We start from the raw sequence: 20,864 nt of genomic DNA on the forward strand, positions 1-20,864 counted from the left end.
ACTTTCTCCCATTTAGGACCGATGCCTTCCGGCAATTTCACTTCCCCTTCGTTATAATCAAAACAGGAGAGGATCTAACCAACAGTTACCTACACTTGCAGAGCAGAATTTCAAGCATCAGCAAGTGGGCAGAGAGATATTTGAGGGCAAGGAGAGTCCTGAAATCACGCCAGCCCAGGGGTCCCCACCAGGGCCAGTTTGACTCCCAGACGACATTTGGTAATGTCCAGAGATATTTTGGGTTGTCACAGTTGGGGGTGGGGGTGGGGTGCTCCTTTGGCATCTGTGGGCAGAGGGGGCTGCTAAAGATTCCACAATGTTTGGAGTAGCCCCCACCACAAAGAATCACTGGGCCAGCAAGTCAATATGTGGAGGCGAGAAACCCTGTGCTAGACCCTCCCTGGGGGTCTAGTATGTCTTGTACAATGGTAGCTTTCAAACACTTTTCTTCTGCCGTTCACAATAAAACAGACTTTATACACTGCCATTCAGTGTACACAAGCGAGAACATGCTCATAAAGCTGAAACAAATGATTCTCCCCAAAACATTTATTACCAAGTGCTATGTACTTTGGTATTTTCTATTCTATGCTATTTCATTAAAAAACAAAACATGCTGATCCCACATATCCTGTGAGATTAACCCACATTTTACGTGCCCAATTAATCACAAGCATGGAGGAAACAGCAATCTAGGGAACACTCAGTACCCACCTTTTGGCCGGGCACACCTGGGTTGCCAGGTAAGCCAGTAAGTCCTGGGCGACCTGGATTCCCAGGATGTCCCACATCTCCAGGTAAGCCATCAACACCTGTTTTAAAGAAATAAAACAAAACAAAAATCATTAAAGTAATATTGCCATTCTCCATGTTCTTTTTTACACGTGCCCAAATGTACCTGAACTGATTTGAGATGGCCAGTCATAGCAGGAAGGCTCTATCGAGGGGGTTCTAAGAGGAAGATGACACCTCCTGGTCATGGGGGTGCCACCAATCCCACCTGGGGCAGCTCGGGCACCCTGGATCACTCTCAGGGCCTGCGGCCCCCTCTTCTTTCTCTCTCACACGTATCCTTCTCCTCCCTTTTCTTCTACTCACTTCAAAATTTTATTCCCTGTCCTACTCCCCCTAAAACAAATAAACACCTTGACATTTACAGACTAAGAATGGCAGTTTACTACTCCACATGTGGCCATGGGTCAGGAACACGGATGTCACCTTATGAGAAATCCAGCCTGGATCTACCGAAGCAGACCCACCCTTTACCAAGACCTCTCATGATTCGTGGATGTGTTCAAGTTTGAGAAGCACCGCTTCTGTCCACTGGTTCTCAAGTGAGGTCTCACCACATTGGAGGTACGTGGGGATATTTGGAGACTGAGTCCCAACCCAGCAGTTTTGATGGGCTTTCTGACAGCAGCCCACTTGGTTCTAATGTACCGCAAAGTCTAAGAGTCTTCCTGTGGGATGCGGAGGTCCACGATATGCAGCCATTTGTAAGTCTGCAGAAGTACAAACCTGAATTGCACGTGCTGTGGGCAGTTGTGCCCAGGGTCCCTGACAGAGAGCAGGCCTCACTGCCCACCGCATCGCATCTCCACGCAGCTTTGGGCAAAGGGCCTCTAAGTAAGCAGACCTTTATCAGCTAAATTCTACCTGTCATGAGGGCAATGATATGGCTCTCATATGGAATACAGTGGGGTTCATGAACTTGCAGAAGGCCTAAGCACTGTCCCTCATGAACTTGGAGGGCCACCACGGGCCTTCTGCCCTTAAGCCTGACAGAAGTGTCCACGTGCATGGGTGGGTATTATGTGGTTTCTGGAGGAAACAGGCTGCTGTTTTCTGCCCTCTAAGCGTGAAGGCCTGTAACTGTGAGTGGATGTGATGCAGTGCCTCTAAACAAGAAGCCGAGACCCTGGAGAAGACTTTAAGCTAGGTTTTGGCCAAATGGCCAGGAAAACGGCGTTCAGGATGCCGGCCCAAATGGAAAAGATACGCCCCGTTGTGGCTCACAGCACCTTCTCAGTCCGGGATCACTGTACAAATGCTAAGTCCCTACACCAAGATCTACATGCAGAATTGGTAGAATAAGAAAGCAATTCTTAGATTAAGAATAAGAAAGAAAATTTCCATATAATTTTCAGAGAAAAAGCGCTGGCTCTCCAATGTCAGTGCTCTGTGGGGATGCGGGCCCGCAGTGTAGGGGCCTGCCCCCCAGGCGTGAAGCTCCCTCCTCATATGCCCCACCCCTTCCCCTTGGCCTTCCCTCTGACTTGCACACCCAGCTGGTATGGATCCCAGCAGGCTGTCCATGTCTTTCATGGATGAGAGAGGACTTCCTCGAAGGTGGGTTTAGACAAATCGGCACCTGCTAGTTTCCTGGGTGCTTCCAGTCCCCACTGTTCCGACTCCTTCCCAACCAAATCGCTCCAGTGGCAGGCACCATTTCACCCACGGCCTTGGTGACTGAACTCACCATCCTCCACACTGTGCAGCTCATGGGCCAGCCTCCCCTGAACTGCACGCTCACTAACTTACATAGTGTGTTCACGTCCATTGCCTCTTTTAGTCATACAATTCAAGTAAAGATGGAGAGAACACAGCCCTTGGTGCTGACCAGCCAGGGGATGAATGCCACCATTGGGGCCCACATGGGCCATGCATGGCCAGAGCAATGGTCCCACTCACGGTTGGGCTTATCCTACAGGTTTACCTTTGGGGCCTGGGGGCCCTGGAAATCCAATGCCAGGCTGGCCGACAGCACCCTTCTCTCCTGGGAGGCCTGGCCTTCCCGGGGTTCCAGGAAAACCTCGGTCACCTGTTGTGAGCAAGACCAGTGGTCAGTGAAAAAGATGAAAAACTAGTACAATTGTTTCTCCAGGTGAAGTAGAACTCTAAAAGTACCTTGGGGCCCTTCAAAACCTGGGGACCCCGGAAGTCCTTGTGTTCCAGGGGGACCAGGTAAAGGCACAACTCTTCCTGCTTCACCTCTGAGACCTGGGAAAAGAAGAGTAAGGACACAGTGTGACAGTGGCAGCACGTCCTCTGAGAGCCCTTTGTGTACCTCAGCAGAAGCCTCTAGCTGCACACTTCCATTGCTTCCCTCTACTCTTCTACAGTCTTTCACAGAATGCTCCCCTTCACCCTCAAATTTATGTCCAAAGTGACCTATATTTGTTTGACACAACAATTCCTTAAAAGTCTAAAATAAGAGTCACAAAATTGAAAATCCACAATAACAAAAGGTGAGATGGCCATGGGTAATTTCTTAATTAGTCTGTTTCAAAAAGTCTAAACACTTTTATTGTTCTCTCTCAATTTCTCAGCACTAATTCTAAACAGACCTAAATTACGTTCCTCTGGTGGTAAATTATCTTCACAACATGCTAACTGCATAATTATGCATTATTTGTAGCAGTGCAGCTGGATGGTTGTATGCTGTCTCAGAGCAGCATAAGCTAGGAGGTGCCGGCCCAGCCCCCTGGGTGTTCGTGCCTAGAAGATCCACTGGGCGTCAGGATTTAGCTGTTAAGAAAGGACCAAAGGGATCACTTCCAAGAATGTGTGTATTGACTCTTCACATACCTCATAAGGATTCAAGATACATAGGGCCTCCCAGTAACAGCCAAGACATTCTTTAGCTGGATTGTGGGGAATGCCTACCAACTGATCCAATACTTCTTTGCTATCAGTTCCACCCCTGAGAATGAGGCTTTTATTATCACCAGAGTAAACAGAGTTCTGGCAGATCACAGAAGACCGGGTTTCTAATCCAAAAGCTCACTGGGTCTGGCTGGCTAAGGAACTCTACAGAATGTGGACAACTGATCAACAGGACTGTCAACAACACGTCCTGCAGGAACATTCTTCCCCATCCTGCAAGGATATGTCTCTATGTGCCCAGGCTAGTTTTTCTGATGGTAGTTTCTGGCCAAGAAGAAAGTCTGATTCCTTTTTATAGCTCTGCAAGTTTCCAAATTCCATATGCACAAAGAACACTTACTATGCTGATTTTGGAACCAGGAATTGGGGGGAAGTGATCAGAGGTCTTTTTTCCAATACTGGGGATCAAAACCAGTATTTCCCTGCCCCCAAAGGAGTCACAAAAAAGACATTTCTTGCTAAACAAATGACAGTTATCAACAGGGTCATAGCTTGGTGCTAAGTAACCAATGTTCTCAAATAATGAGAATAAGAAGAAGATACATGAGGACGTTACCCTTGGACTTCCATCAAAGACTAGTTAATATTTCCCGTGTCAGAGTGCTTATGAACTTTATACTATGTCTTAACAAGGAAATAATCGTTCCCAGTGGGGAAAGGAATTGATAAAACTTGGGCTAGATATAGGGCTGGTGACAGAATTGGCAAATTTGTGAGCAAAAAGGCCGTAGTGTAATTGGTTCTACCAAGTTCTTATTGAATATTTTGATTATCCAGCTACATAGCATGTTTTTCAACATTTACTAGTCACACAATTTTAATCACCCAAAATCCTCCCATTACATTTTTATAACTTTTAAAACATGTCTTAGTAAAGCACACTTCCTTCCCTCCTCTATACTCGAGCCATTCTTGGCCTCTACTCTTCTCATTCCAGGATTTTCTAGGGAACGATATTAGTGTTCCATTTCTATCCTGAATCATATTCAACTAATAAATTGTTGAGAGCCTACTGTGTGCAAGGCCTGGGGCTTCCCCTTGTGCACGTTTGTCCCTGGTAACAAGGATGTAATAGAGAATGTCTGGGAGAAACCGTCACATAGTCCTTTGCCCACGTTCTCCGCCAAACCCTGGACATGAGCTCCAGGGGGGTAGGGCTGTGTGTCTCTGGCTTATCACTCTCTGGTCACCACTTAGTAGTCAGTGCTTAGCACACAGAATCACGTAAAAAGCAATCAGCAAATGACTGAACCCAACATGAATTAAATAGCAATAGTGAAGTTGACACTGCTGTAGAATTAGTAAACAGGCAGGGCATATCAGTAGAGAGGTGGAGAGTACATTGCTTGGGATATCCAGAAACTGAAACGGACTTCACACTGGGGAAACACAGAAAATAGATGAAGAGGAAAAAAATGGGCTTATGTTGGTATCAAGTCCACATAAACGGCTGACTTTAGCTGGTGTATACTATATACCTATTATAAAGAAAATCATCTATAAATTCACATTCTTTTCAGCCAGATCCTACACATTGCCTAGCCCATCATATATATAAACAAATGGAGGTACAGAAAAGCCAAAAAAGGACTTGTCCAGGTCACGCCTTGAAGACATGAAACCAAACCCATGTCCCTGCGTCACTGAACCCAGGATTCCCGGGCACCTTTGTACTGCACCTGAGGTCCTCAGGCCTCACCTGGCTGGCCTGGGGGTCCAGGGTTTCCTGGAAAGCCCGCTTGTCCTTTATCACCAACGGGACCAATGGGGCCAAACCCTGGAGGCCCAGGAGGTCCGATGTCACCACGACTGCCGGGAAATCCAACTCCTCCGGGGGGGCCGCGTTCTCCTTTTAATCCTATTGAACCCTGCAGCGAAGAGAGAAGAAATGTTATCAGTAGACATACCAACACTCCTGTCCATGTCACATTTTTCCACAATCTGTAGTAAATAAGTACCAGAGTTTAACAGGTTTATGCTATTTATTTACTGCAACCCTTCCACAAAGGTCAACTTGTAGTTAACAAATGAAACCAGCATTCCCTTCTCTAAGCTGAGCAATCATCCTCCCCCCTTATCCTACATGAGGAGACACTTCACAAAGAGTACAGTACTCATATGTGGAATCTTCTTTTAAAGGATCATGACTTGAATGCCATTAATTTTAAATTTTACCTCCCTTCTGACAGACGGAAGTCTTTTCAGTTCCCCCAAATATATCAGAAGACACTGATCCATTATCATCTAATTATTCAAGGCAACACCGTCAACACCATCAATGTAGGTTTCTAGACTTAAGTTTTCCCATGAACCATGAAACAAGTGCACATTCGTGACAATCACCATGCAAGTGAAAAATGCATAGATAGGATACAAATCATTCATTTCTTCATTCTTTGCATAACCATTTGCAAAGTTCATGTTCAAAATCTAGAAATAAACATACCGGGGAGCCTTTGGGGCCGGGCAGACCCGGATGGCCATCTCTTCCAGGAGACCCTGCTCTGCCTGGCATACCGGGTTGTCCTGGAAAACCTGGGTCTCCTTTGTCACCTTTGAGTTGAATGTCGTAGTAAATCTCACCAGGTTCTCCTTTGGCTCCTGGCTGGCCCATCAGCCCTGGTACACCTTGAGGTCCCTACGAGAACAAAAGTTTGTGGATGCCACTGAAGACATCCACCCATAGAACAAACCAGCACGAATCATTACGTATTGAACAATGAAATCAAGAAGCCACCTTCTTAAAAAATGGTACTGTGTTTCGATCGCCTCTTTAATTTTCTAGGAGCAAACCAACAGCTCTGTAACAAAGCCCTGCTCTGACCTCACTTCTTGTGTTTCCCTTAAAAACACTTTAAAAAATCCTGCTTATGTATTTCAAACAGAGACTGGAATAGGACATGGGGAATAATGGTGTGGCACTGAGCACTCAGCTCGTAGAATGGTCCTTAGGTAACTTTCTTGCCCTTTACAACTATTAAACATTCACAAGAACATTTTAGCAACCGTTGGAAGGCACTAAATGTATGACTTCCCAGACCCAGGAACTAGAGAAACGGCTTCTAGGTGCAGATGGTGGTTGAAGCATAATGAGGGCTGGGATGAGCCATGTTTTCTCTAAGTCTAGTCATTATTAAAATTGCACAGGTTTCCTTTTATGCTCACACCCCAAATTCCGGAAGAGATAAGGATTTCCAGGACACCAGAGAGACAGGAAACTCTGGAAAGTGAGCACTGGGCTAGCTCTAAAATTGTTATTTTGAGTAGTCAGCAAAATAGAATTGACTTCCCCAAGAGACAAATACTAGAACATTTTTCAGTTCCTGGAAAGTTAAATCTGCAAGGAATGTCCAAACCCATGCATGGTTTCTCTTCCAGCCACCCTGAGAGTTGGGGTTCACAAGGAAAATAGCCAAGTTTTCAAATAATTGTCTCAATTACTTGTTCTCTTAGGCCTGAGAAATCTCTTCAGCCTCCCTGCTGACTTGGCAGATTTTAAACTTTTGCACAATTTACTTAATTTGAATTCTTTTCATAAACTCCCTCTCAAACGGTTCTTGGATATATGTGAATCACACACATACACACACCTCTGTGTGTAGGTGTAACATATACTTCTCAAAGGAAGGAGTTGGGAGACAACAGAAATACCAAAATGCATAGTCTTTAGAATTTAAAAATGGCTACCATTTATTGTGTGCCTACTATGTGTCCCAATTGTTGGTATATCATCTCTGATTCTTATCCCAACTCTACAGGGAAAATATTGGAAGTACAGCTCAGCAGATGAGAGAACTAATACTGAAGGAAGTTCAGTGATACATCCAAGAAAACACGGTAGGAAAGTGCTTATTTCTGTTTGCAAACCTGCACTTTATGCCCTCACCACACGAGTTAGGTGTTATCTTGTAAAAGCTGCCTATTACACAAATGTGGAGATGAGGCTCACAGAGGTTCAGAGGCCTACTCAAATTCAAACAACAAATGGCCAATTTGCGACTAACCTAAAAGAGGCCAACTTACTTTCCTGCCCATATTGCTTCCTAAGAGCTGAAACAGTGCCAGCTGAGGAATGGGAATGGCTGTTCTTCCTATACCAAACATGGTGCAGTTACACTTTCTTAGATGCACAACCAACACCATCGAGTGCACTTCCAGAAGCCTGAAGAGTTGGCAACAAGTCTGCACTGCCCCATACTATTTTAAATGTTTAATTAAAAATCTTCAGCTCCTTAGTCACACTAGCCCCATTTCAAGGACTCAGGAGGCACCACTGGCCAGTGGCTACCAAACTGGACAGCACAGATGTAGAACATTTCTATCGTGGCAGAGAGTTCTCCTGGACAGACACAGCTGGTCGGAGCTGGCCCTGAGCCAGAAGTGCCCCTTGTAACACAGGACACTTCACTCAGATCTACTCGGGAAAGGTAGAAGATGCCCAGTCTATTTGTTCTTGTCTCCAAGTATGGCACACGTTATCTCTACCAGCCACCTGCGAGAAAGTTTAGCAGAGGATCAAGGAAAATTCATTATTTAGTTGAAAGGTATTGTGGTGTTTTGTAGCTTTTTCTCTTGGGTTCATATTAGCTCCTCTGCATCCTCAAATCTCAGCTCAAATTAGGCTCTTCTTGTGAAGTCTTTCCTGATAGGTACAGGCTGCTTTCTCCTGTACTTCCATGGTGTTACATGGTCCTCCATGTAAAAATTGCTTTATTTACTAGGAATTTTTGCTTGCACTTCTGTCTTTACACTATTTTTTCAGGGCTTGGAGAACCGGACCAGGCTTTCTATCTTTGTGTCCTTCATGTCTGCAACTAGGAAGATACTGGTGTAAGTGTATGTTGTACTGGCAATATTCACTAATGAAAAATAAATACCAGTGTAAGCAATTACAACCAATATGTAGATTTCTCAACCTGGAAGCATCATTACATTATTTTATGGCAATTATTCACAGCCTGCAAATACAAAATTTTCCAATACTATGTGCACAGGGTGAGAAAATGTAATTTTTTAAATTTTAATAATGATGACCTTGTCAGATTATCATTCAAGGGAGAAATCTAGACTTTCTTGAAAAAGGACATTTATGACCCTAGGACATTTCACAGGGTTACTGTGCCACAGAAATTCTTAATCCTTAGCGATTCGAAGGTCTTTTGATCCACATCCCTAAGATAAGGGTGAAGGAATCAAATACTGCCTTGAAAATTTAGCCTTGGCTACAGAAATCGGAGAAGATCTGAAAACTATAAGGCCTGCTTCTAAAAAGTGGCGCCACTGTGGGAAAAGCAGGGAGGAGTCGTTTCAATTATTCACTCCCAAAGACCATGGAACCTGCTGGGGACAGCATGGGCTTCCACGTCTCCATCAGGAGCCAGCCTCTTGTGATCTGTCCTTCTTTCCCCAGATCAAACACCCAGCTTTCAAAAGAATATTCCACAGAAGTGCTATTCACTTAAATGAAGACTCCTCAGAGCACTTCATCACTTTTTCATTGTAATCTACTTTCCAGTATGTCCCACTGGTCCCTGGGTGCCTCTTTTAGCCTCCAGCCAAATTTGAAATAAGAGAACCATATTTTTGAGCTAGTTAAACCATGGAGCTATGATACAGCTTCAAATAAAAGGAAATTTACTATCTGCTCAATTAAATGATTTACACCTAAAACAATTTTTAGGAACTTTTTCCATCTACAGAAAGGAGCTCCTCACGGAGAAGGCATGGAGATTAAAATCTTTGTATATGTTTTCTTTATTTTCTGCCTTATCATGACTTCTCACAATCCTCTCTCATATCCTTCCTCTTTACCCATTTTTATTAGATTTGGGGCTGGAGGGATGGGTATCTGGACTGGGTTACAGGCTGAGTGGAGGCAGGAAGGATTCCAGAGAGGCCAAGGAGATAAAGACTATGTCCAGAGGTCAAAAGCATCCTTTTCTGCCCCCTTCAAAGTTCTTCTGCCTTTGATCCCCACCACAGTCAGGGCTTCCCAGCTATGTGAACTTCTAATGTATTTAGAAATATTTTAAACATCTGTGACTTCTTACTTAGCTCCCCAGGCCCCAGGGAAGTTCTGGAAAGCAGAATCTCAAAATCTAACTTCAAAAGGAGAAAACTATTGCTGAATTCCAGTTTCATTCCCATTTCACTGTTGCTCCGACCTGCCTTTATAGAAGCGGCCAGTAATATTTTTTTAAATTACACATGTTTAAGAGCTACAACAAAAAAGAATAATGCTAAAGATTTTGCGCTCAATTTATGACAAAAGAAATAAGAAAGAAAAAAGAAAGAAGGGAAAAAAGGAAATGAAAGGAATTTTTGAAAGTGGTTATTACTTATAGAACTTAGAAGAACCAAGAAAATATGAGAACGATACCTTAAAGTTTAAAAGATTTACAAATAGATGACCATATGCAATAAAATAATGTCCTTCAATATTTAAGAGTATTACTATTTTTTGTTCAATGGCTTTTTTTAAAACAAAGTAGAAAAGCTAAGAAGCTGGTATTTTGATTAAGTGAAAGTTTTCATGTCCACGTGATTGAGATATTTCATTTACAGATTTGAAAAAGCATCTTGGCAATAAATGTTGGTGATAGGAATTTTCAAAATACATATCTGTAAGAAGAATAAAAAAAATCTCAAATTCCTAGAAGGAAACAGGTCAGTTTTCCTCCATCTCTTCACAGATGCTATTGGTGCTGAACTGATTCACTAACATAACAAGTTTTTTTAATTATCTGGTATGATAAGCAATGCTTGTGCAGAAGGACAATTCAACTCAACACTCAACAATGTAGCTGCTAAGAGGTGACTCTTGATGGCACCATTTGTTTCAAGAATTCCCAGAGACATTGAGGGAAAGTGACACACAGCATTCAGCTGCACCAGGAATTCTGACCAGGGGAGAAGAAAGGCAGCTGAGGTACGGGTTCTGGATCCAAAAGTCCTATTCATGCTCAGGTGGAGGAGTGAGGAGGGACACAGGGAGTAAATCTAGACTGCTGGACAAAGACATAATTTTACCAGCTCCTATATAAGGCAAAAGGTATATCTGCAAATGCAAACATACATACTTTTTTGTTTGCTTGGTGGCAACTTCTAATATGGACATGAACTCACACAGGCTTACTTACCGGCAACCCTTCAAGACCATCCCTGCCAGGGAAACCTCTGTCGCCCTTAGCCCCTGGCTGTCCCGGGAAACCTTTCATAAGAGACAGAGGAAAAATTACAGTACGTCATTGATGAGACACTTTCTAGTAACTCAAAAGCCTTTTAATTGTTTCAAGATTCAAAAGTGCAAAGGTCTTTATGTGAAGTGGATGATGTTTGAAGAATCTCAAGAAAGTAATAATGAAAACGCTCAAGATGAGCTCAGAAAGAGAAAAAGTGACCCCAAGTGCATATAAGTAACTCTGAAGCAGAATGGCTACAAGTTCCCCCACCCCACCCTGAGGGACACTTCAAGCAAACACATTCAGTTAACTTCTTTTGAGATAACGAAATTTGCCAAGCTGAGTGAACCGTATGTTGCATATCCTTTTATTAGGAAATTTTACAACACCGAATGTATAGGCTATCTTGATAATTTTCAACAAAGCGGACAAATCCTGGAAGTATGGCTTAATATTCTCATTATTATGCTTAGTTTTGAATGTAAAAAATTAGGTCTCTCATGGAGTAAGACAGGTTTCACTGTGAAGTTTCCAAACCATTGAAGCCAATTCTGACATGGTTCCTTTCACATTTGGGGTCTTACCTATTTCTCCTGGGGGTCCCTGTGGCCCAGGGGGTCCACGAAGTCCTGTTAAGTCACAGACGAGGCAACCCTCTCCTTTTTGACCTAAAAAAGGAAACACGGGGGTACTTATGTGTAACACGTGAGCAGAAGTCTCTGCAACATAGTGACGGAATAGAAAAGGGCAAAGAAGACTGTCATTTCAACAGTGATATATGGAAATGTGTGTTTTCTCAGTTGTCTAATCCCTGCTCCCAACGCTCTACCTGCTAATCCACTGTGTGTGTCTATCATGGGGCACACTTCACAGGTAACCACTGGTGCATGTCTAACAAATCACTAAAAAGTGATCCAGAACTCAATTTTGCCCATTAGCCTGAAAAGTTTTGACCAATATAATTTTGTCTCTAACGCTAAAACTTCCTATTATTTTTCAGTATTTGTTAGCAAACTTTACATATCACTCTTGGACTTAAACCCATGTGATGGCCTGACAGATGATCACTGGGAATAAGAAGCCACGAAAGCAAGAACAAATGACTGACCTGACACTGAGATGGAAAAGTAGAGAGATTGTAGCACACACACACACACACACACACCAAAAAAAAAAAAAAAGGGAGGAAATATGTTTCTTTGTAAATTCTAACATCTTATATCTTGACTTTCAAACTAAGCTAAAGGCCTTAGGGTGTCTTAGATATACCTGTTTCCTAAACCTTAAAATGTCTGGTTTCTAGGCACAAATCAGGTTTAACATAGAGCAGAGTGCACGTGGAGAAGCCCATGCTCAGAAGTCCTAGAGGTGGGTCCGCTTCACTTGTCCCCTTGCCCTGACGGGTGCTCCCCAGACCCCCCCACACTGGTACTGCACACTCCCCTCCAGCAGACCCCATTGTCAGGAACTGAAAAAGGACCGATACAGGCAGCCCAGTTTCTCTGAACTCTGGGAGACGTACACTGCTTTGTTTTGTGGGATGCGTACAAACATGCACAAGTCTGCTAACAACCCAGCTAAGTCCTGGGCACCTTGGGACTCCATGGGTGTCTCTGCTCGTGAGTCTAGAAGTGGGCAGGGTGAGGCACTGACTCTGCCATCTGGGCAGGCTGATGGCTGTCTAGCAGGAGTATGAAGACACAGGAAGAAAAGGGCTTCTCTTAGGATTTGAGCAATGAATGGACAAGATCTCAGTACAAAGAACCTCCCGACCATTGACTCTGTCATAAAATGCAACAGCCCATCTCAGAAAGTACTAAATACATGGTAATACCCTCTGCCCCTCCCCTGCCAATGACTTCTAAGATCACTTCCATCTAAGGTTCTGTAACTGATGTGGCTGTCAAAATTCTAAGATGTTAGCCGAAACTGTTTTCCATGAAGCTTGTGGTTTACACTTTTGAAAAACAAAAAGTTCTTTGCAATCCAAAGCCAGAAATGGCATACAATGGGGTAGATTTTGGGGGCAGCCTCCTATGTTCTATTCTCTGGGTCCTCAGAGACATATAAATATTGGAATATCCCTTGTTTATTATACTCTAAGATAGGACTGTTGGTGTAGTGATTATCCACATTTGTTTTCAAGATTGCAAAGGGATTATGATGTGTTCTGTGTTGGTGTTACAAGAAACACTTGAAAAAAATTAAAGATAAAATTGAGCCCAGGGTGGAGCCGGTTGATCCACCAGCAGAAGCAGATTTGCTCGTACTGATTACGTGTACAAAGCTTGGAAGGTGGTGAGCATTCCATGTACGCACTTATGATTTGCCTTGAAGAAAAGACATGCATTCTTTGAGAAGGGAACTCTCAAACTTTGAACTGAAATATCACATTAAGGCATCAGAGAGTTTAAGCTGCTGGCCATGGAGAGGGTAAAAGGAAGTAACTGACGTGGGCCGCATCTTCCCATTGTCTCCCAGGTGATAGCTGTCTCTCAAAATCCCAACAACAGGAAAATCCCAACAGAGCTGTAAGGAGACAAAGTCCATCCTAAAACGGACTATGAGGGGAGTTCCAAATGAAGGGAGAATGCACCCATGCCCACCCAAAGCCAATAAGTACATAGGTATGTAATATATGTCCAAGCACAATCATCATTTTCAAATAATTCATCTCTTACCTTTCTCTCCAACTTCGCCCGCAAACCCTGGCTGCCCTGGAACTCCAGGAGGACCCCGATCACCTGCTGGTCCAGGCTGGCATTCCACAATTCCATCTGAAATGGATTTTTAAAGTTATAGGATCATTCCCACCAACTGAAGCGAGGTATTTGTACTTAATTCAATCTCTACTATAAAACCCACTATTTTTAGGTTATTGGATATTAGAAAACCAGCTTTAGTTTGCTTACAAACAAGCCTAGTATATTAACCTGAAAAATATGATCCGCACACATAGCATTCATTCACCATCACAAGCCATCACTTCTGACATTTCCATTTTTATAATTCTCAAACATATTTCAGTTTGTTAGCCCTGTCCTGTACCTTTTTTCATTTTTATCTTGCAAAGTACATACCATCATACTTATTGTACAGATTAAGAAACTGAGGCTTAAGAAAGTTAAGTGGTTTGTCCACCATGATACATATCTGTGACGTCAAAGCCGAGACTTGAACCACTTATTTCTTATTTTTCCTAAGCAAATTCATAGCAAAGTAATCATTATTTTAGAGCTGCACACTGTCCACAGGGAAATGCCTCTAATTCATTGTCCCTATTCCATTCTGAGCACCGTTTATGTGAAGAGGCATGAAAATGAATTGCAATAATGCAAACACCATCTGTTATGGGTTCTAGTAAAAAAAAAAAGTATTGTTTTATAGTTCAGATGCACACATCTAAATTTAAATTTCCTTCTCCAATTCTCTGAAGAAAAATGACGAGTGTAATTTAACCCACAGCTTCTGCCAGAGCAGTCCTGTCATGACTGCAGTGCAAACATTTGTGAGCGAGAGCTCCTGCCTTCTTCCCCTTCCCTGTCCTCCCCTCCACACTGTCTTCTCATCAAGATAGAGAGGGGACAAGGAGAGAAGCCTGGGAGTCACCTGAACACTCTGAGTTCCTGCTTTCTGCTCTGGGGCCCTCCCTCTGGCTTGGATGCATTAGCCAAGATCAACCTTTCCCGCTGTCCCACCCCAGCTGTGTCTCTTTTTCACAAGGTATGAAATAGGCAATGATGGATTTGCTCTCCCAAACACAAGGCCCCCAAAACGGGCCAAAATCTCCCTAACTTATGACTTTGTTTAGAGCTCAGAGGCAAAAGTTAGTTTCAAATGTGTAAATGGAAGTCCAGGAAGAAAGCATTCTTGCTTTGTTGATCAGCTGGTTGCTTCTGTTTCCTCAGGAGCTTCTCTCAGTAAAACACAGGCAGTAAGAAGGCCTGAGGGGGTAATAACTCTGTAGCAGGGTCCATTGGCTCATGCTGCCTCCTTTCCTGGCTGGTTCACTGATACCCCCCACCCCTGCATGCCTCCACCCCATCTGTCTTAAACAAAGTAGAGTCCATTTTTACGCTTCAAAGAGTAGCCCCTAAATTTCTTCACTGTAGAGAACTGGCATTCCCAGCCCTGAACGCTGAGGGTATATGAACTCCCTGATTCTGGAAGCGTGGCCTCACGAATATTGACAGATACAAAATTATTTCTCTTTTCCAGAGCATACCTCCTGCTGGCCTCGTCTCAACCAGAATCCCTTCATATCCCTAGTGAAAAAAGCAACTTTATGTCCTCATCAAAACCAATTTAAAACAATTTTATGTCTAGAGCAAGAATAGAACAATGATTTCTGGGGAGTTCTAAAATGCAAGTTCAGATTTGACATTTACATTGCCTGCTCACAGGTGGGGCATCTGCAGTCACCAGTGGCTTAGGGCTGGCTGCCACCACATGGGGAACCACAGGAGCAGAATCAGGATGTAGAAACCTCTATGTTGCGTGGTTCATGGGCGACTGATAGGTCCCAAGGGGGCAATTAATTTTAAGATGCAGCCTGTTTAACACACAATGTAAATCTGAATAAAAATCTCATTCATAAATTACCTCTTAATGCTCTGTGGCTGTGAATCACTTAATTTACATAGGCTAAAAAGGCCCACTGGAAAACTGGGATGGCACATATTATAATGTGTCCAGCCAACACATCCTACTCAATTAACAGTAGTGGAAAATTCATATCTTTATATGAAATTTGTTCATATTTCAATACTGGCACAATTAAAAGTGCCCCCAAAATAAATGTCTTCACAGATTTCCCAACAGCTCCCTCACCCCCTTCATGGCTTTACCAATCACTGTTTAAAATTACAACCCTATGACCCACCCGGCCCACCCCTAGAATTCCACATTGCCCTTCCCTGCTTATTTTTATCCTGCATTTGACATCTCTTATACAAATACGATTTACTTATTCATTTGGTTTACATTTCCCCACAGAATGCACATTCCCAGGAGGGCAGGATTGTTTTGTGGATTTTGTCACTGCTCCAGGGACAGTGCCTGGCCTATCGTAGGCACTCCAATGGTTGTTGAATGACTAAGCAACCCAAAGACCCTTTCGATACTTGAAACCTTCTCTCAGACACATAGAGAAAAAGTATCTTTGGATTGAGTGCCTCTAGGACTTCAACATTTCATCTTCATTCTCCACATTTCACAAAACCATGAGAGAAGGAGAGGAAGTCCTTATAATGTCACAGGTAATCCATGCTCCTTCCCCACCCATTAACAACATATCAAAGAAAATTCATGCTCATTTGTTCAAATCTGGAATCAACTCTTCCCGCAGGTGAGTCCACACCGAGCCTCCTTATGAGAACTCCCTTTCATGATGACGTGTTTGAATTCTAGCAAATAAACCACCTGGTACTTACGGCATATGAATCCATCTTCCATCAACCCTCCAGAAAATTAGCAGGACCTGCTTTGGAAATCTGAACTCATTTCCATTGGTACTATTAACTTAAATCCTCTGAAATTTTCTTACATTTTGCATTGGTATTACTTTGGGATCATAGGACCCCCTTAACTGAATCAAGAGTTTGATGTTCTGTGCTGAGTATGATGAAGGGCTGTCATGGGAAAAAATCCATGCAACATACCTTTCCAATTTGAAGTCCGCAATTATGTTACCACATAGACTGTGCAGTCTGTACCCATGAAATCCCTTCTTCCTGAGTGTGTGTGTGTGTGTGTGTATGTGTGTCAGTATTAGTGTGTGTCTCTAGACAAACTAGAATACATTCTATTTTCAGTAAGAACTGTACAACTCAACTGGTTTGGTTTTTAGTTTTAGATGCCAGGAGACTCAGAGATGGTTAACATGCTCCTTATTTCTTTAAACCAGTTTCATGATTTTATTTTTACTATAAAATTCCTTTTTGTAGCATGACTAATTTTGCAAAAATACCTACGTGGGATGTAACTAATTCATAAATCACTGGACACGCCAGCCTTTTGTACTGCAGGTGAACTCTGGAGCTCCGTCAGCAACCGGGTTTAGCTCTGCCCTGGCATCCTGTTCTCCACGGGATAACCCCTTGAAATGATCCTAGAGGGAACCTACTTGTGTGGCCTGGCTGTCCAGGGGGTCCGGGGGGCCCAGGAGGGCCCTGGAATCCATCTCTTCCACTTGGTCCTGGCAAAGACAGCCCTGGAAATCCTTGGTCACCTTTTTCTCCTCTTTCACCAGGGTAGCCAGGAGCACCAGCCTGCCCTGGTATCGGGATGCCTAAAACCAGAACAAAATGCCACGTATATAATTACAATACAAGCTTAATATCAACAGCACAAACTAATTTTCTTAACTCTGTTCAAGGCAAAGTGAGTAGTAACCATCACTGAAAGAGGAACTGCTTAGACAAGTGAAAACAAATTACAGGCTTCTTACCATGTAAATACTGACAGTCAAATGCTTCCTACACATTAACTTTAAGGAAAGGATCAGAGCCAGGGAGAGTAAATAAATGTGACTTGATGAGTGACATAAAAGTCCCACCCTTTAAATTCAAGTTCATGTCTATATGCTAACATGCACCTTACAAAATAAACACTTTCCTATGAACATATCTTGATTTCATAAGTAGGAAAATATGCAACAAAAATGTTAGTCATTTTATACAAATATCTAATGCACACAATGAATATGTTCAGAATATAAATCGCAGAGAAGTTTTATAAATATTCTTTAAAAATCAGTTAAAGAGGCTCACCTGGAGGACCTTGCAGGCCTGGTGGCCCTGGGTAACCTAGAGAGAAAAAGAGGGTTGGACAAACTGAGACCGGTTCACCTGTGATTTATGGTTTACATTTCTGTGCTCATGGTCAAGGAGAACAAGGAATATTGAACTTGTGGAAATGCAGTGCCCGTGAAGCTACCGAGATGCCACAGGAAGGGCCCCTGGATAGCCAATGCAACAATGAAACACAAGCTCGAATGAGATTCTGTCACCAAGAGGTTCTGCAAATGTTTTCAAAATATGAATGAGTACAGGTCAAAAATGGAAGCCAGAGAAAGAAAGGATAAGAGAAAGACAGAAGGAGGAGGGAAGATGGAGGAGGGAGGGAAAGAAAAAGGAAAGGAACTTACCTTTGGGGCCTGGCTCTCCTCTCAACCCTGGAGTCCCTGGGTACCCCCGCTCGCCTTTTTCTCCCAAGGGTCCTGTGCCGATCACCTGAATGATAGAACATGAGATTATCGCATGACATGGGAGTGGTTGGTACTGTATATTACAGCAGTGTGAGTGAAGAAACTAACACATTTTTCATTATTTCAAGACATGCGAAAGTAAAGAAGTAGTGATGAAGGAGGAGGAAGAATGGAAGAGGGGGGAGGGGGAGTAAAAACATATAAAATGAATATTATATAATACCCCCCTTGAACAGAACTTTGCCAGGCAGCTCTGCTTCATTTTGTAATAATTTGCCTGGCAGGCGCTTTACAAGGTAAAGCTAGACAAATATTAATTCTGAGGTTTAGGTTTGGAATTTCTAAACATCCATACAAGCCATAAGGTGAATATTCTACTTTAAACAGTAGTATCAGAGACCACTCTTAAATTTCCTCAAGCAATATGTAACGAAACATTCAAATTTTTTTTCTGGCAGAGGTTTTCTGCTTTCTCTTTTTTTTTCCAATGGTCCAAAGTTGGAACTTCCCTAAGGCCCTGGGGACATAGGCCAAAAAGAATGCACAGTTGGCTCATTAAAAAGGAGTGAACTGGGGCGGCCGGATGGCTCAGTTGGTTAGAGCACAAGCTCTGAAAAACAGGGTTGCCGGTTCAATTCCCACATGGGCCAGTGGGCTGTGCCCTCCACAACTACACTGAAGGACAATGACTTGACTTGGAGCTGATGGGCCCTGGAGAAACACACTGTTCCCCAATATTCCCCAATAAAAAAATTTAAACAACAACAACAACACTGCCTTATTTAAAAAAAGGAGTGAACTAACCCAATTCTAAATTACTGAAATTCAAGGAAAATGACAAAGTCAAAATGACCAAATCAAATATTGCATATTACCCTTAAAAATATAATTCCTTTGTTGTAATTAAATTACTGCATATTATTAAAATCAGCTGATAGGTTAAAGTAAAAACAGGTTACTCGAATGCGGCTGCTGGATCACAAATTTGGAAAATGGAATCGTAGGTATATATGGAAGCATTAAAAGCATTAAGAAAGTTTAATAATTTGATTCAATAATCCTATTCCTGGAAATGTAGCCTAAGGAAAAATTATTCAACCTACCCACCTGCACACACACATACACAATAGCATGTACAACCATTCATCGCCACAGTGCAAAATGGCAGCACACAAGGAAATGTTAACATTTTCATTGTTTAAAAAAAGATTTGGGGCAAATGGTTAAAAAAATTATAGCACAACACTCTAATGGGGTACTGAAAATGATTATTCAAAGATTAACTCAAAAACATGAAGAATGTTCTTTTTGTAAAAAAGAAAATGTTACATCAATTGCAAGTATGTAAAAATATGAATATGGACAAGGAGCAAAATGTTATTTGCAAAACTAAAAATTGTTTACGAGAATATTCAAATTATGGACGATCTGTTCTATTATTAACATGTTCCTTAATGGACCATTCAAAATAAAAACATATCAGAATGTGTTGCTAACATTCTCATCCACATGTGAATCTTTTCATTTTAGTGGTCAAGGATATGAAGAAATTTTCAAAATATAATAAAAAGTAAGTACCAAACTCCACAACATACAAATTATAAAATTATTATTTCAAATTACATGCAGCCCCTTTACATAAAAATACGATTCTAGGGATGCGTGGAGCATATGTAACTGTTTGGCACCATCTCCTTTCTTTTCTTATGTCAAACGCTCTCACAAACCAGCAAATATTACTCTTACTCACAATTCCAGGTGGGCCTTGGGGACCCATTTCACCTTTGTCTCCCTACAAAAGAAAAATAAATAACTTCAGCATTTTTTAACTATGTTGTATGCTTTAACTATAAAGAATGTCTTTCAGAAAACAGAGTTCAACTTTATTTTTTTCTGGAACAACAGAGATTGTACCCACTCTTTGTCTCTGGATTTGATAAACAAACCTTGAGGCCCTCTCCTGAGTCTTTCACTCACTGCCAGGAACAAATATTTCAAAATTATAGTTGACCCTCGAACAATGCAGAAGTTCGGGGTACCAACCCCAGCACAATCAAAAATCCATGTACAATTTTGAATCCCCAAAAACTTAACTACTTATGACCAGATACCTTACCAATAATAGAAACAGTTGATTAACACATATTTTGTATGTTATACCGTGTTTCCCCCAAAATAAGACCTAGACGGACAATCAGCTCTAATGTGTCTTTTGGAGCAAAAATTAAGATAAGATAAGAAATTTACATTACCTAGTCTCGTGATTAAAAGAAAACAATAATGAGGTTTTCTTCTGCTTATCAGATTGACAAATAATTTTTAAGGTTTGATAACAAGCGGTTGCCAAATAAAAGGAACCCAAGATGACAGAAGTGCTTTTCTGTGAGTAATTTGGGGGCATATAGCAAAAGCTTCACCAAAAAAAGTATAAATGTTGACCCCCAAATTATACTGCTTTTAAAAGATTTTCAGGGGTACACCATAGCTATTAAACATTTATATACCCAAAGAAGTGATCACCATGATAAGTCCAGCAACCATCTGACACCGTACCATGCTATCACAATATTATTGACTATATTCTCTATGCTGTACATTACATCCTCGTGACTTTTTTGTTTTATACCTGGAAATTTGAACCTCTTATTCCCCTTTACCGTTTTCCCCTTTTTAAAAGTTTTTCAATTACAGTTGACATTTAATATTATTTTATATTAATTTCAGGTGTACAGCATAGTGGTTAGATATGTATATAATTTAAGAAGTGATTCCCTGACTAGTCTAGTACCCACCTGGCACTATACATAGTT

At 42.0% G+C, this 20,864-nt stretch overlaps 1 protein-coding gene across 1 annotated transcript in view; it reads right to left on the reverse strand.

Moving 5' to 3' along the window:
• Nucleotides 1–20,864, reverse strand: part of COL4A1 (collagen type IV alpha 1 chain) — a 147,169-nt gene that overhangs the window by 26,069 nt on the left and 100,236 nt on the right. The window contains exons 18-29 of the mRNA XM_033105156.1: nucleotides 19,805–19,846; nucleotides 17,995–18,079; nucleotides 17,618–17,653; nucleotides 16,972–17,136; nucleotides 13,529–13,624; nucleotides 11,432–11,515; nucleotides 10,806–10,876; nucleotides 6,113–6,304; nucleotides 5,366–5,534; nucleotides 2,908–3,000; nucleotides 2,717–2,821; nucleotides 715–812 (exon numbers count right to left, since the gene is read on the reverse strand). Of these exons, the coding sequence (XP_032961047.1) occupies nucleotides 715–812; nucleotides 2,717–2,821; nucleotides 2,908–3,000; nucleotides 5,366–5,534; nucleotides 6,113–6,304; nucleotides 10,806–10,876; nucleotides 11,432–11,515; nucleotides 13,529–13,624; nucleotides 16,972–17,136; nucleotides 17,618–17,653; nucleotides 17,995–18,079; nucleotides 19,805–19,846 (1,236 nt within the window). The remainder of the gene's footprint in view (nucleotides 1–714; nucleotides 813–2,716; nucleotides 2,822–2,907; nucleotides 3,001–5,365; nucleotides 5,535–6,112; nucleotides 6,305–10,805; nucleotides 10,877–11,431; nucleotides 11,516–13,528; nucleotides 13,625–16,971; nucleotides 17,137–17,617; nucleotides 17,654–17,994; nucleotides 18,080–19,804; nucleotides 19,847–20,864) is intronic.

The sequence above is a fragment of the Rhinolophus ferrumequinum genome, chromosome 4 (genome assembly GCF_004115265.2).
Source record: "Rhinolophus ferrumequinum isolate MPI-CBG mRhiFer1 chromosome 4, mRhiFer1_v1.p, whole genome shotgun sequence".
In the NCBI taxonomy this organism is placed as follows: domain Eukaryota; kingdom Metazoa; phylum Chordata; class Mammalia; order Chiroptera; family Rhinolophidae; genus Rhinolophus; species Rhinolophus ferrumequinum.